This window comes from Prionailurus bengalensis, chromosome B3, assembly GCF_016509475.1.
Source record: "Prionailurus bengalensis isolate Pbe53 chromosome B3, Fcat_Pben_1.1_paternal_pri, whole genome shotgun sequence".
Lineage (NCBI taxonomy): Eukaryota > Metazoa > Chordata > Mammalia > Carnivora > Felidae > Prionailurus > Prionailurus bengalensis.
The window spans coordinates 4,086,303-4,102,641 of NC_057355.1; the positions used below are offsets into that span (position 1 = coordinate 4,086,303).

General features: G+C 53.1%; 1 protein-coding gene and 1 long non-coding RNA gene across 5 annotated transcripts in view; one reads left to right on the forward strand and one right to left on the reverse strand.

Moving 5' to 3' along the window:
* TM6SF1 (transmembrane 6 superfamily member 1) overlaps window positions 1-5,898 on the reverse strand; it is a 57,110-nt gene extending 51,212 nt beyond the window's left edge. The window contains exons 1-2 of one of the 4 annotated variants that reach the window (XM_043554632.1): window positions 5,680-5,891; window positions 688-791 (exon numbers count right to left, since the gene is read on the reverse strand). In XM_043554632.1, the coding sequence (XP_043410567.1) occupies window positions 688-791; window positions 5,680-5,771 (196 nt within the window). In that variant the 5' untranslated portion in view covers window positions 5,772-5,891. Of the gene's footprint in view, window positions 1-687; window positions 792-5,679 lie in introns of all 4 variants that reach the window. The other 3 variants (XM_043554631.1, XM_043554633.1, XM_043554634.1) reach the window with 3 other exon arrangements.
* On the forward strand, window positions 785-13,717 carry LOC122468198. The gene is made up of 4 exons (XR_006293155.1): window positions 785-1,332; window positions 3,475-3,584; window positions 8,991-9,375; window positions 11,409-13,717. It is a non-coding gene; the product is annotated as an uncharacterized LOC122468198 (long non-coding RNA).
* Window positions 13,718-16,339: the final 2,622 nt, after the last annotated feature.

The following is a 16,339-nucleotide window of genomic DNA, read 5'->3' on the forward strand; positions in this document are numbered from 1 at the left end:
GGCTCCAGGCTCTGAGCCATCAGCACAGAGCCCGATGCGGGGCTCGAACTCACAGACCACAAGATCACGACCTGAGCCGAAGTCGGACGCTTAACCGACTGAGCCACCCAGGCGCCCCCAGGCACACTCTTAAGTGCTTAATCAGTGGTGTTTTTATTTATTTAATGCACATGTGTATTTTTCAGGCACTGTTATAAGTATTTTACAAATACTGTTTAATGTTTGCACCGGCCCTCCGTGGTAAGTGCTGTTAGTTTCCTCATTATACAAACGTGCAGACCGAGCCACTGTACTTGGACAGCTAAGTTCCACACCAGGTGAGGCTGTATGCCAGAGGGTCAGAGGTGCAGGAAGGAGAGTGGAGATCAGAGGTCAGAGCACGGCTGGGGTTGGGGTGAGGAACAGAGGGGCATCCTGCCTGGCTGTCCCTGGCAGTGACCTTCCGCCCTGATCTCAGCTGGGAAAGGGTGGGGTCCACAGCCCGGAGGAGGCGTTAGTTTGGAGGGGAGGAGGGAGGACTGTGTGGCCCTGAACTACTCCTACGCTTCCTACCACGTTACCAGCGGGCTCAGGGCATTGGAGGCAGACTTCTTGCTCATAGAAGAAACATAATGCAGGCAAAAGTCAAGTGTTGCGCTGTTGAGTGGACCCCAACAGTTTCCGTCCCACGGGCCCATGGACACGTACCATAGAACAGCGGGTCCCGGGGTGGTTTTCTTTTGACGAGGACACGAGCCAGCAGGGCTACCAGGAGCAGGATGAGGGCAGCAACCCCTACGATTGTCCAGGAACTGCAACAACCGGAGCAGGGAGGTGGTCACTTATCGAAATAAATACATGAGTGCGTGGATTTCCTGGCTGTTGATCGCATTTGCTCCCACCTCTGCCTCTGCCTACAGCTCTAGTGCTGTAGGCTTCCTGACGTCTTTCTGCAGCACGTTGGCCCCTCCCCGGCCACCCGTGTGACTTTCAGGGACTGGAGCCACCAGGTTCTCACTCGTCCCATCCTGCCCACCTGCATAGCACCCTCCCCCCTATCCTATCCCACCCCACCCCCCCCGCAGATGGCCTCTGCCTACCCTCCTCCCCACACCCTGCTCCCCGAGGACGGACGTGCCTGACCACCGAATCCCGCCACCTCCCTCAGGGCCGGCCGGAAACCCTCAGACTGAGCTCCAGGGAGCCACGGGAGTCACAACCGCACGGACCTTACAGGAGGACAAGGAAGGAGGGCCAGGTGGAAGCGTGTGGCCCGACCTGCGGCCAGAGTGAAGCCAGCTCCCCACACCCAAGGCCAGCAAGCCGGCGTCCACCCCACACCCGGGAGCTAAGGTGAGGCGAGGCTGGGCACAGGGAAAGGGCACAGCGCCGAGGATGCCAGAAGCCAAGCCGCCTTCCCCATGGGGCAGCACTAGGGCGTGAGGCTGGGCCCAGTCACCGGTCAGGGCCCCTGCACTCTGGCCCCTACGCAGCCACTGCCCAACTGTGCAGCTGTGCCAAAGCCATGCTGTGTCATCACCTGTTCATTAACTAATTTTAAACCTATTAAGGATAAAATGTATTATGCACCCCTATGTACCAGGCACGGTGGATGCATGGAGGAGGTCCCTGTCTCCACGGAGGGTCCCATCTGAATGAGCTCTCAGCTCTCTCGCCCAGGAGGTCACCTCTAGTCCTACACACAGATGCTCTCTCTCACCTCCAGCACCAACTGGGCTTGCAGTTATAGACAAAGTATTGCCTGGCCCTCTCTTATAGCCTGCTACACCAGCGCCCCCTCAACAGCCCTCGAGAGCTCCCACAGACACCACTCCTCAGCTGAAATCCCTCCACACTACTCCAGCCCAACAGGAGAACTGCTGGGTAACCTTTGCCATTGCCCCTGAGACTTCTGGGAAGTACCTTTCTCAGTCACAGGCTCCACAACCCAATAAGACCTACCAGTAACTGAAGGACAAACTCATGCTGAAGTTCACTCAAGCTGGAATGGGTGTTAGGCACCAGTCAGAAATCTGCCCCCAATGTAAGAGAGGTCAGTCGGGAATTGGGAAGTGATCCATCCAACCTTCAGGTAGATGGGCCCCAAGGAGACTGGTTGCAGGGGCAGGAGAGCGGTATCCTCAGCACCTGGCTCCAGACCCCACAAAGAGTCAGGGAATGGACACTGGGCATCAGCATAGGCCAACCTTGACCTGCAGAATCTGAATACTTTGGAGTGGGGCATGAGAATATGACACAAAGTCTGCCTGGGGACTTCTGCTAGGGTATACAAGAATTGATAGATAGATGAGGGAGGGAAAGGGGGAGAGTAAGCCAGGAAAGAGAAATAAATGGATGGATGGATGGATGGATGGATGGATGGATGGATGGATGGAAGGAAGATAGTGAATGAATGGACAGATGACAAATGATGGATGGATGGATGGATGGTGGATGGTGAATGAATGGATGATGAATGAATGGGTGGATGGATGAATGGATGATGGATGGTGAATGAATGGGTGGATAGGTGGGTGGATGGATGGATGAATGGATGATGGATGGTGGGTGGATGGTGGTGAATGAATGGATGATGGATGGTGGATGATGGATGATGAATGAATGGGTGGATGGATGAATGGATGATGGATGGTGAATGAATGCGTGGATGGGTGAATGGATGATGGATGAGTGGATGGTGGATGGTCAGATGGATGGATTACAGATGGTGGATGGATGCATGGATGGCACACTTCTATGATAAGAATGAGGACGACTGTCAATGTCCAGGCAAGAAATTGAAATAGGAAGTTTCTAGGGGTGCCCATCAGTGGCTGTTCCAGGCTCCTCCTGTAGGGATGAGCAAAAGGAAGAGAGGACAGAAGAGGAAGCTGATGTGGGTCAGGAACATGATACTGAACTGAAGCATCCCGTGAAGAGGGAAGAGGTTAGATGTGCTATATAAGCTGACAGGCATTTTAATCACAGCCTGAGTCAGGTGGTGGCCAGAAAGTAACCCCCATTCCTGCTCCTACCAAGGACCTATGCCTACAGCCGGCAAGATCACGCAGCTGGTGCTCTTCTACAGTATGAGAGAGCTGTGTAAACTGGTTCACGTGTCCCCTCACACTCGCCACCTGGGGGAGGAGCAAAGCACGAAGAGAAACTGAGGCAGCAGATCCTGTGTGCATCCCGGTCGCAGCCCAGTGCAGAACCCAGCAGGGACTTAGGGGAAGAGGGAGATGGGGTAAGGGCTGAGATTCACCCCAGGGTGAAAAAGTTGCTAGTCATGGGTCTTGGAACGGGGGGCATTACAAGGTGTCCACGAAAGGACACCTACACAAAGGGGACATGTATGGTTGAGTATGAACAGAGAGAGAAAGTGTGCATGTGTGTGTGTGTGTGTGTGTGTGTGTGTGTGTGTGTGTATGAGACAGAGAGACATCCCAACTCTTCCCTGACTCCTTAACCTGACTTGCTTTTTCTGTTTTTCAGGCTTTCGTAAAAGGTTTGGTGGGAAGGAAGCTTCAACTAATCCAACTATTTCAAACCTAACTGAATGTCTGCTATGCACAAGGCCCTGTGCTGGGCAAGACAATACTCAGGTGAGCTATGTATGGTCTGGGAAGGTGAGTTTGGCCACAGGAAAGTAACTCTGGTGGGAAAAGTGCAATCCAAGGGGGCCGGGTGGAGGGAAAGATCACATCTACTGGGAGGGAGGGTCTGGAAAAGTTAGAGGAGGCATTTGGCATTTTACCCCAGGCCATAGAGTCTTGGTGCAGCTTCAAAAGTCAGGTCAGGGAGGAAGGCCTCCAGTCAGAGGGAACTGCATGAGGAAGGGCAAGGAAGTAGGAAGTTAAGGAGCATCCAAGGGCTGGGCCAGGGGAGCTCCAGCAGGCCAGTGCCCGGGGAACTGCAGGGAGGAAACAGATGTTAACCCAGCCCTGGGGTCACTGTGGCTGTGGAAGGGGACGGTGGCGGGGTGGGTGGTGGAGAAAGAAGAGAGAAGAGTCAGAGGCCACTGGAATTTTAACCTACAGGGGGAAGGGAAGAATGCCTGGAAGCAGTTATTCAGAACTCTGCAGCGCTTAGCAATGTGCTCAATAATACACAGCAATACATAATTCAGTGTGTGCTCAGTAAATGCCATCGCCATCCTGCCAGTGGCTGAGGCCAAAATCTCAGAGTCATCCTCAAATCCTCTCCAGGACATGCAGTCTCTCAGTAAGCTGCCCGCCTCCCTCCAGAATACCCCCACACCCAGCCACGTCCCCCCACCCCGCCCTGAAAGGCTCTGTCCCCACATCCTCCGGTGGCCACCTCCTGCACCTCAAGTCTCCTCCTCCAGGAAACCTTCCCTGACCACCAGACCCCTTCCCAGGCACTCGGGTTGCCCCATTTTACTTACTGATGTCTGTCTCAACACTCGTGCCCCCCACCTTTCCTGGCTTGTCTATAGCCATATCCCCAATTCTTGGAACAGAGTCGCGCGCAGCCTATGGACTCAATAAATGTTTGCTGAACTGTGCATAATGCCATTGGAGGAACGCAGGGTCCCCCGTGCACTGTATTCACAGACTCGTGACATTCGCTGCCCAGAGCTGCTGCTTGCAGGAGTTGCACCCCAAGATTGGGTCAGACCAAGGGCAGTCGATGCCGGTGCCTGCGGAGTGCTCAGTATGGATGGGTGAGGCTGTCAGCAAGTGGTGGCCCCAGGAGAGGGGCAGAGGCAGAGACAGAGACACAGAAGGGGAGAAGGAAGTCACCGCCCTGTGGGCAGACACTTATCCGCAGCCTGAAGGTCTGGAGGGGGGTTGCAGCTACAGACTGATGCAATTTCCTTAGCACCAACTGCTGTGGGAAACATAACAGGTTAACTTCCTCGTCCCCACACACAGCGGGGGGACATCAGCAGGCACAGAGGCCTGGCACCGGTCCCACTGCCCCGCCGGGCCCGCAGCTGCCTGGTACACAGTTGCTCAGCCAGGGACCCCTCGCACAAGCCCGAGGCCGGCTTCGGGCTCCACCCATTTCCTTAGCCTCCAACGGCCCTGCCTCTCGCCCCTGAGCTGTCTGTCCTGCACAGCGCCTCTTCGCAAACAGGTCTCTTTGGATCCTGACAACAGGGATACAAAGAGAGGCCATTTGACAGACCGGAAAACTGAGGCCAGCGCCCCCACCCCCACCCCGCCCCGGGGCAGTGCCAAAGCCACGCCTAGAACCCAGGTCTTTGCCCGCTGGTCCTGGGCTATTTCTGCTAGTCATTCACAACAGTTTCTAAAATTAATAAGAAATGAGAAGCATGTGTGTGTCCGTACGTGGAAACGCTCACCGCACGAGCCGGGGGAACACGGCCGCGCTCGTGGTTGTCGCTGCTGCACCGCCCGGGACCCCTGCCCCTGGGCTCCCCAAGGGCAGGGGCATCGCCTCGTTGACCTCTGTCTCCCCGGTGCCCGCACCGCGCGGGCGCCCGGCACTTGGCTCCAGGGCTGCGCCGCAGGTCCCGGACGCCCGCCCGCCCGAGCCGCACCCCCACCAGCCCCCCAGGGCCGCGCGCCCCCACCCCCACCCCCACCCCGCGCCTCCCCTCCCCTGCCCGGCCCCCGCCGGGTGCGGCTCGGGCCCCTCGGAAAAGTTGCCGCTCGGCCGCCCCCCTCCCCCGTCCCCCGGCGCCGACCCCAGCCGCGCGCGCCCACTCACTCGTGCTGGGCCGCCAGGTGGTTGAAGACGTAGGTGACCGGGATGGCCGAGAGGGACAGCACGAAGACCCCGGTGGCCGCAGAGGCACTCATCGCCGCCGCCGCGCCGCTCGCCCTTCAGCGCATCCCGCGCGGCGCCCCGCCCCAGCTTCCGGCAGCGCCCGCGCCCCCAGTCCGTGCCCTTCGGGGCGTCCCGCGCCGCGCCCTCAGCAGCGCCCCCTCGGCGAGCCGGCCCGCAGCCGCCCCGGAGCGCAGCGCGGCGCCGCCCTGCAGTCCCGGGAGGGGGCGCTGCTGAGGGCCGCGGGGGCTCAGCCGCCAGCTGGGGGCGGCGCCGAGGGGGGGCGGAGACAGCCCCCTGCCGGGACAGGTGGGGGGGGGGGGGGGCGGGGATCTGCGGGAGGGCGGCGGCCCGGGAGGGGTGGGGGGTGGGGGCACGGCCGGGGGCTGGTCGTCGACGACCGGGAGAGGCTCCGGCAGAGCGGAGGGGGGTGGAGCCAGACCCGGGGGGGTGTCCACGTGGGGAGCCCTAGGGCCGGGGACGGAGGGACGGATGATCCCGAAGGCTTGGATCTTCTGGGCCGGCAGCGGACCGGGGGCAGAATGCGAATATCCCTTTCAAGCCCTGGCTGCTCCCTCAGCTTGCTGTTGATCTTGGCCAAGTTACTCAAGTCCTGTGTCTTTTCCCTTCCCTGACAATGGGGGTAACCCGGGGCGGTGTGGTTGTGGGAGCAACTGAGCTGGTGTGCGTCGGCCACGGCCGGCTCCCGCCGTTCCCGTTCTGGGGGTTGAAACGGACACAGGGAGAAATGCTATGATTTAAGACACAAGAGCACCATTCGTTTCTATCCCCGGTAGCGTTCCTGGAGGCCAGGTCACCCCGGACAGCCTGCGCTGGGTCCTGCATGGGTACAAGGACTGGGAGACAAGGACGCTGCTCAGACCTGCTCAGACGGCTGTCAGATGCCGTTACAGAGAAGGGAGCCGAGTATTGCCCTGGCTGCTTGACCATGTTGGTGACCAGGTCTCAGAAAGCCCCTCCACCCCCGGACTGAGTCTGGATTAGTCTACTGTCCTGGAAAGGGAAGGAAAGTAGGTTCAAACAGAGTGCAGCTCAAACAACCCAGAGAGGTGGCATGTACTTAGTGTAGGAAGGGTACCACTGCCAGCGACCTGATGACATCACTCAGCTCAGTTTAGAGACTAGGAAAATGAGCCACAGAGAGGCTGTGACCTACCTGCTCTGGGCCACTCAACTTTTCCCAAGCTGGCTCTCCTAATCCCCTATCCTGGCGCTTCCTGGAGGCTTCTCCAACTCTGAGGACAGAATGAGAAGGCCTTGGCCCAAATTGTGACACACCCAAAGTTCTCCCAAGAGATGTCCTCACCTGTGACCTGGATGTCACTCCCCTTAAACTCTGTCTTCCTCCAGGGACGCCCGGATGGCTCAGTTGGTTGAGTGTCTGACTTCAGCTCAGGTCATGATCTCACCGTTCGTGGGTTTGAGCCTCACGTCAGGCTCTGTGCTGACAGTTCGGAGCTTGGAGCCTGTTTCAGATTCTGTGTCTCCCTCTCTCTCTCTGCCCCTCCCATGCTCATGCTCGCTCTCTCTCTCTCTCTCTCTCTCTCTCTCAAAAATAAATAAACATTAAAAAACAAACAAAATACCTCTGACTTCCTCTGGACAACAGATAGCTCCTCTAAAGCCCCCTTCTGTCCTCCCACCCAACCCCTGAGGCCAGTCCAGCCCCTCGATCACTGCCCAAACCTGACTGGGTCAGTTTTGCCTTCTCTGTCACACCCTGAACCCCTCCGGCTGCCCTGGGTCCTTCCCCTCAACCAAGGCACATACACAACTATGTCCCAACGTACAAGGATGCTCCCTGGGCCAGAGGTTCCTCCCCTTTGCCACCTACTCTCTCTCTTTTCTCATCTACACTTGTGTTTTTTTAATGTTTACTCATTTTTGAGAGAGAGTGGGGGAGGGGCAGAGAGACAGGGACACAGAATCCCAAGCAGGCTCCTCGCTGACGGTAGAGAACCTGACGCGGGGCTCGAACTCACAAACTGCAAGATCATGACCTGAGCCGAAGTCAGGGGCTTAACGGACTAAGCCACACAGGCGCCCCTCCGTGCTTGGTTTTAATACCTTTGTCTGTGCTGAGAGATCCCGAATTGCCATCCCTAGCACTGACTCCTCCCCTCAGTGCTGCCACAGAGGCGTCCCACAGGCACCTTACAGCTCTCTCTCATCTGGTGGCATCGCCACAAACCTGGTCATCCAAGCCGGACCCCTGGGAGTCCACCTGAGTTCTGGCCAATCCCAAATCCCTCTGGTTGCAGCAAACGCCTGTCAGGTCTGTCTGCCCCTCCCCATCTGCACCCCTACTCCCTACTGTCTGTTCAGGTCTGTTCTGTCTCCCATGCCCCCCCCACCCCCTCGTCTCTCTGCCTCTGATCCCACCGGCTCTAGAAGGCCTCATCTGACCACCCTCCTGCTTCCCTTACCCTCTCCGTCAAGCTTCGCTTCCTTCACGTCACTCTTACGATCCAAAATTATCTTGCTTACATGTCTGCCTTCTGTTCTGTGTCCCTCTCTCCAGTATGATGCACGCTCCTTAAAGATAAATCAGGAAATTATCTGTCTTGCTTACAGTTCTATTCCCATCATTCAGATTAACAGAGGAGGTACAGGGTGGGTACTCAAGAAATCTTTGCTCAGGGGATGAATGTTCAGATCATCATTGTCTGATGGAAATAGAATGTGAGCCACATGTATAACCTAATTTTGGAGTTTTTTTTTTTTTTTTTAGGTAAACTCTACCAAGCATGGGGCTTGTGTTTATGGCCCCAGGATTAAGAGTGGCATCCTCTCCCAACCGACCCAGCCAGGGGCCCCTGTAACCTTAAACCTTCCAGTAGTCACATTACAAAAGCAAATAGAGGGGCGCCTGGGTAGCTCAGTTGGTTGAGCATCCAACTCTTGATTTGGCTCAGGTCATGATCTCATGGTTCATGGGTCTGAGCCCCATATCGGGCTCTGCGCTGATGGCACAGAGCCTGCTTGGGATTCCTTCTTTCTGTCTCTGCTCCTCCCTCCATGGGCACGCTCTCTGTGTCTGCCTCTCTCTCTCTCTCGAAATAAAGAAACATTTTTTAAAAAGTAAAAAGACACGTGAAATTCATTGTGGAATGATATATTTGATTTAAGCTACCATGTCCGAAGGTGATTGTTTCAATAGGTCACAGATGTCAAAGATACCGAACTATTTGACCTTTTTGTATACCTTGAAATTTTATGTGTTTCGCTTACAGTATATTCCGTTTCAGACCAGCCACCTTTCAAGGACTCAGCAGCCACAAGCGCCAGTGGCATCTGTATTGGACTTACCCCTCCTGTCATGCTGACCCGGATTCAGTTTCGCTCTCTGCTGGCTGCTGTTAAGAATGGGTGTGGCAGTTACATCACTAATAAGCTTGTTCAAATGTCCTCAGGGACTCTACCGTGTTTCCAGCGTCGTTCTAAGACGTGGTCACACAAAGATGAATGACAAGTACATCTTCCCCGAGAAGACCACCGTCTGGCGTGAGAACGAGATATGTAAACAGTTACCGTACAAGGCATAAAAGATCTATGTACAGATTGCCGTAGGGACCAACAGTTCCGTCTGGAGGAACCAAGAAAAGCTTCAGAGAGGAGGTGAGGCTTTAGACCAGACTTGACGAACCAGTAGAAGCTGGCCAAGCAGACAAGGAATAGGTGGGGCTTCCCAGGCAATGAGGACAGCACGTGTCCAAGGCAGAAATGTGTGGGAGCATCTTGGTGAACTTCAAGCCATTTGCTCTGGTTGAAGATACTGGGATGTCACGCACGAGGGGGCTGGCAGGAAGTGAAGACAGGTGACCAGGGCCTCCATCTCAGAAGACCTCAAGTGCAGGGAGCATTTAAGATTTGAGTGGGAGGGGAGCCTGGGTGGCTCAGTGGGTTAAGCGTCCGACTTTGGCTCAGGTCCAACTTCAGCTCAGGTCACGATCTCATGGGGTTTCGGGCCCTGAATCAGGCTCTGTGCTGACAGCTCAGAGCCCGGAGCCTGCTTCCGATTCTGTGTCTCCCTCTTCCTCTGCCCCTCCCCCACTTGCATTTGCTCTCTTTTTCTCAAAAATAAATAAACGTTAAAAAAAATTTTTTTAAAGATTTGTGAGTGAGAAAGAGTAGCATCTTCATTTTAAATAATGTTGTTATTTATGTTTGAGGGAGAGAGAGACAGCGCAAGCCGGAGAGGGGCACGGAGAGAGGGAGACACAGAATCGGAAGCAGGCTCCAGGCTCTAAATTGTCAGTGCAGAGCCTGACACTGGGATCGAACCCACAAACCATGAGATCATGACCAGAGCTGAAATCAGACTTTTAATCAACTGAGCCACCCAGGTGCCCCAAGAGTAGCATCTTTAAAGCCCTGCCTGGCAGCTGGTGTGGACCATGGTTTAGGAGGAGAGACAGGAGGCAGGAAGGCTAATTAGGAATAATGACAATTGTCCCAGCAAGAAATGACAAGGACCAGAACCAATGCAATGTGAGGGAAGAAAAGGCAGATGAGAAAGATCTGGATAGGAATTCTAAGGGGAGAAAGTCGGGAGGCAGGGGCTGAGCACGGGTTTGGTTTGGGACACGCTGGGTTGCCAGTGCCCGTGGCCCGTGGGGTTCCCAGGAGGAGCTGTCCCATAGGCAACTGGGGATACTGGTCTACGGCAGCCAGAGAGGCAAAAGCGCAGATTCAGATCTGGGGAACCTGAGCCTAGAGGTGTGGCTGAATATCAAGGAAATGAATTCATTGTCCCAGGAGGAGGGGAGGGTCTAAGAGAACACTAACAGACGCCATCAGAGAGGGGTTGGTGAGCACCTACCACCAGCAGGGCAGCCCAAAGGCATCTGAACACCATGGCGGAAGCATCCAACATCCCAACCCTGAGAGCTCTTCCCTCAGAATCTGTAAGAGACCCAAGGGCCACCACAAAGCTTTGGACACTGTGTTAACCATATTGGGGATTAGGATTTTGTTGACAACAATTTCTCTTAATGCCAAAATTACGAGTGGTGAACAGGTTCCCCCAGGAATATAATCTCATTCCACAACACTACAGTATTCTGTAGACTCCAAAGTGCCGCTGACCCTTGAACAAGGCAGGGGTTAGGGGCGCCGACCCCCCGTGCAGTCAAAATTCTGCATGTCGGAGTGCCTGGGTGGCTCAGTTGGTTAAGCGTCTGACTCTTGGTTTTGGCTCAGGTCATGATCTCACCGTTCGGTGTGTTTGAGCCCTGCACTGGCAGTGCGGAGCCTGCTTGGGATTCTCTCTTTCCCTCTCTCTCTGCCCCTTCCCCAATCATCCTGTCTCTGTCTCTCTCAAAAATACATAAAAAAAAAAAACTCTGCACGTAACTTTTCACTCCCTAGAAACATAATACTGATAGCCTACTGTTGACTGGCAGACTAATACATAAATGGTTGATTAATATGTATTTTGTATGTTACATATATTATACCATAAAGCTTACAAGAAACTAAGAGAAAAGAAAACATTAAGAAAATCATAAGGAAGAGAAAATGCAGTCACAGGACTGGACTGTATTTATCAAAAAACAAATCCACATATAAGTGGACCCATGCAGTCCAAACCCATGTTTTTCAAGGGCTCACGTGCATTTGCATGGACATTAACTCTCTTATCTTCACAGCAGCTGTCTGAAGAACATAGAGCCCTTTATGGATGGGGAAACTGAGGCTCAAAGAGGCGAGATGACGTGCTCAAAGTCAAAAGAGAGGGTGAACCTGAATCCAGATTTTCTCTCAGTCACTATACCCGGGATGCCACGGCTGACCACGCACCACCACGTTGGGCGCCTTAGAAATGGCGGATGATTTAGCCACTTGACTCGTGCAAGAAGCTGAGGTCTGGAGTTCTACTCCATGCCGATCAGTAAGTATTAAATTCCTATCTTGAAAGAGGGTTGGACATGACTTAAAAGGTATTCAGGCAGTAAAGTTGTTTGGTTTTTTATTTGGTGGTGGTGGTGGTGGTGGTGTGTGTGTGTGTGTGTGTGTGTTTTAGGAACATCCATCTTGCAAGCCATGAAGATAATACTGTAGCTGTGAAATTTGACCCCAAGCTTCCTGCAAGCAAAAATAGACACCTGGAGGTGAGCCCACTGACCGTTCTCTGATGAGAAAGACACAGGTTTTTGTCACATTGATTCAAAATAATTGACTAATGAGGAATTAAATCGAAGCCCCCCTCCCCAATCCGGTGTCTGCCGTGGAGGGGAAGTGAAAGCAGAACAGGGGGAACTTGGGCAGGTAGGAACTGAGAATATGCGGGCAGGGGCTGGGGGGACACAGAGTAACACTCTCCTACAAGGGCAATGTAGACGTCAGCCCGCAGGCCACTCGAACCCCAGCCCCAGAGCTTTCCCTTGTCACATGCTGCAGTTTCCCCCCTTCTAAATCCCTCCGATAAAAGTTGTGTTTGTGTTTTCATGCACAGTTGCACACTCGAGACCAATGTGCCAGGGGTAATCAAACAGACCTCTCTGTGGGGTGAATAGGGACAGTGACCGGACAGTGACCAGGGTAAGGCTGGTGTGCCTTAGTGGGTAGATCATTAGAATCCTGTCTGGAGCAGGGACCAGACAGTGATGAGTCCACTCAGAGAAACACTAAGTTACATTAAGCACCAGGTTTCTCTTCAGTAACCATGAGCGCCCTGTTAAGGGCTGCAGTTAGTAACACAGATATTTTGGGGTGACGATTGCTGTCTGTCCAGCCCCTAACAGGGTGCCAGCCATGGAGCAGATGCCCGACAAACGTTAACCAAAGAGAAAAAGGGGGAGAGGAAGAAGGGAAGGTGGGGCTTAAAAAAGAAAAGATGAAGAGAGAGTAAAGGGACAGGGTAGGACGGAAATCTGTAGGAAAATGGGAAGAAAATAAGACGAAAGGAGAGAGAAAGTAAGGTGTAAAACGTTGGTCCAGAAGTCTAGCAGTCGCCAGATGAGGTCTGTACTATTGCCCTGGGTTTCCTAGCAACCAAAGCAAGGAAGGAAACATACCGTTACCACATTCACAGGATCCATAGGATAACAACAGATCGTTGTTCAGAATGGCTCCCCTGGCCCCTCCTAAAGGGAACACCGTGTCACACGGGGTGCCCTTGGTGACACTCCTACAATAAATATAGAATCAAATCCTGAACAGTTACGTCTCAGCTCACCCTGGGTGCGGGTGATTGGCGTGGCACCAGACCCACTCAGTACACTCCAGGAGCCACAAGAATTTCACACAGACCAGCAACTCTCCGAAGCTTTGGCTTGGTTCAGCGATAAATTCTACAATATTGGGGGGCAGGAGGGAACGTACCTTCCCGACAGGCACACCATTGCTTCCAGTCCAAGGCCGGGGCAGAGGTCAGCAGTGGTCACTGAACTCTCTTCCGGAGGGAATGAGCCTCACAGCCCTTCTCAACGGGGCACCCCCGGAGGGATCTTGTCACCTGCCAGCCTGACTCTGTCTGCCAGCTCTGATCAGAGGGTATTCAGGCATATCCTTCAGGCAATGCTCTAGGAATGGTATTTCGCATAATAATGTTTCAGTCCAATGAGGCAGTAGGGAGTTTGAAATTGCAGGGGCTGGCAGGAAAGAAGACATATTCTCTGTTGGTAAGGACAGAACATTGTGGTTTGACGGGCAAACAAACGGAGGTCAGCTTGACATTCTTGCATGAAAGGGCTGAGCACTTGGGCGAAGACTCAATCCTAACCCAAGGTTGCTGCAGTATTCACGCTGTTCCTGAGGGACACCAAACAGACCTCACTCTTGTGTTAGGGTTTGGGTTAGAGAGAACTGACCGGAGGGGAGATTGGGGGGTTTCCATAACAGTGACTTTTTGACTTTCCCTCTAGATGCCTTTTGTTCTTTAAAGGATTTCTTACTTTTTAAAAAAATTTTTTAATGTTTATTATTTATTTTTGAGATAGAGAGATAGAGAACATGAGCCAGGGAGGGGCAGAGAGAGAGGGAGACACAGAATCCGAAGCAGGCGCCAGGCTCCCAGCTGTCAGCACAGAGCCTGACGCAGGGCTTGAACCCATTAACCGTGAGATCATGACCTGAGCCGAGGTCAGACGCTTAACAGACTGAGCCACCCAGGCGCCCCTAGGTGCCTCTTGAACCTCTAATTCAAGAGGCAACATAACAGGCAACATAAGAATAGTTAATATAATTAATTGTCATATATATATGAGGGACCACATGTATGTACAGGTGGGGGAGGGGCAGAGAGAGAGAGAGAGAGAGACAGAGTGACCGAGAGAGAGAGAATCTGAAGCAGGCTCCACACTCATCATAGAGCCCAATGCTGGGCCCGATCCCACAACCCTGGGATCATGACCTGAGCCGAAATCAACAGCCAGATACTCAACCGACTGAGCGCCCCCAGGCACCCCAAACAGTGCACACTTATATTTCTAAAAAAGGAGAAATAGAGGCACCTGGGTTGCTCGGTCAACTGAGCGTCCGACTTCAGCTCAGGTCATAATCTCATGGTTTGTGGCTTCAAGCCCCACATCAGGCTCTGTGCTTACAGCTCAGAGCCTGGAGCCCGCTTCGGATTCTGTGTCTCCCTCTCTCTTTCTGCCCCTCCCCCACTCACAGACTCTCTCCCTTCTCTCTCTCTCTCTCTTTCTCTCTCAGAAATTAATAGACATTAAAAAAAATTTTTTTAAGAATAAATAATACAGTGCCTGAAACAGGAAAGGGTACTCCTAGTTGACCAGAAATTTGAAAGAAACATAGAAGATTGTGGTGGCTGGGGCGCCTGGGTGGCTTAGTCGGTTAAGCCTCAGCTTCAGCTCAGGTCATGATCTCACTGTTCATGGGTTCGAGCCCCACGTTGGGCTCTGTGCTCACGGCTCAGAGCCTGGAGCCTGCTTTGGATTCTGTGTCTCCCTCTGACTCTCTTCCTTCCCCACTCATGCTCTCTCTCTGTCTCTCAAAAATAAATGTTAAAAAATGTTAAAAAAAAAAAAAAAAGAAGAAGAAGATTGTGGTGGCTTTTACATTGGGGGCCCCTTGAACCACACTTCCCCTTATTCAGGCCCTTTTGTAGACCGCTGCCACACTGACTCTGGACCTGGCATGTGGCTGGCTTGCTTTGGCCAATGAGACCTTAGGTAGCATCATTTGAAACAGAACCTTATAAGAGCTTGCACGTTAGAGCTTGTGCTCTTGAGATGCTTTCTTGGAAGCCAGCCACCATGCAGTGAGGAGGCCCAAGCAGCCACATGGACAGGCTGACACGGAAAAGAACCAAGGGCCCTGGCAGACAGCCTGAGCTGAGATCCCAGGCGCTAGCCAACACCAACAGGGAAGAAGGTTGGTTTGGACTTCCCTGACATCCCAACATCAACACCCCGCAAAGCAAAAAACAAACAAACAAACAAACAAACAAAAAACAACTGCATGGTCAACCCACAGAATTATAAAAAAAACCAACACATTTTGGGGGGCGCCTGGGCATCTCAGTCAGTTAAGTGTCCAGCCCTTGATGTTAGCTCAGGTCATGATCTCATGGCTCGTGAGACTGAGCCCCACAACGAGCTCTGCGCTGACAGTGTGGAGCCTGCTTGGGATTCTCTGTCTCTCTCTGCCCCTCCCCTGCACACACACATGCACGCATTTTCTCTCTCTCTCTCTCTCTCAAAAGAAATAAATAAACATTAAAAAAATAATAATAACACATTTTTGGTGTTTTAAGCCACTGGAGTTTGAGGTGTTTTGTCATGTAGCAGCAGATACCCGAAAAATGGACACCTGGGAAGGAGATGGAGGAAATGTAAGCCTCACACACCAGATTCCTCCTGAGGGAGACAAGGTGCAGGCCCGAGTTCACAGCAAATAAATGCGAACCAGAGGAGACATCGGATGGGCGTTCAGGGACAGCACCGAGAACCATGCAGAGAGTCGGACACGAACATGGAAGGGCCAGGAGCAAGGGTGTCCCTGTGCAGCATTAACCAGGAAGCCTGCTCTCCCAGGCAGGTGGGCGATCCGCACGGAGAATGTCTGAAGCAGGTTGTAGGGCCTGACAATGAAGCCGAACCCACTGGGACCACTGTGAGGGTCCGTAACTTGACTACTTGCTTCCTGTCCTGATACCTGAAAAGGTTTCTCTGTTCTGGATCGCCCTCAGACGGCTCTGTGAGCCAAGGGAGAGGCCGGACGGGGACCCACCAACACGCAAAGACATTCATGAAAGCTTCCCACGTAAGGAACATAGCTCTCGTTCACATCTCTAAGCAGGAAAGCAAAGTTGTAGGTATGTTAGGAAAACCAATAGCATGAAAAAGACGGATCAAGTTGAACCAAGAGAAAAGATGATCTTGGAGGAAACAGAGACAGTTTAGGAAGGAACAGAGAACTTTATAAAAAGTGCAGTTAATGTCCTTAGAGACGGGGCAGCTGAGAAAAGGGAGGAAGGGGCTATCAGAAAAATACAAAGGACCTGAAAATATTCTTGGAAATTAAAAATGGGATTGCAATAGGAAAAATTCAATTAATGGGCTGAGTAATAATTTGGACACAGGTAAAGACCAGTCAGTGAATATAGAATCATGGA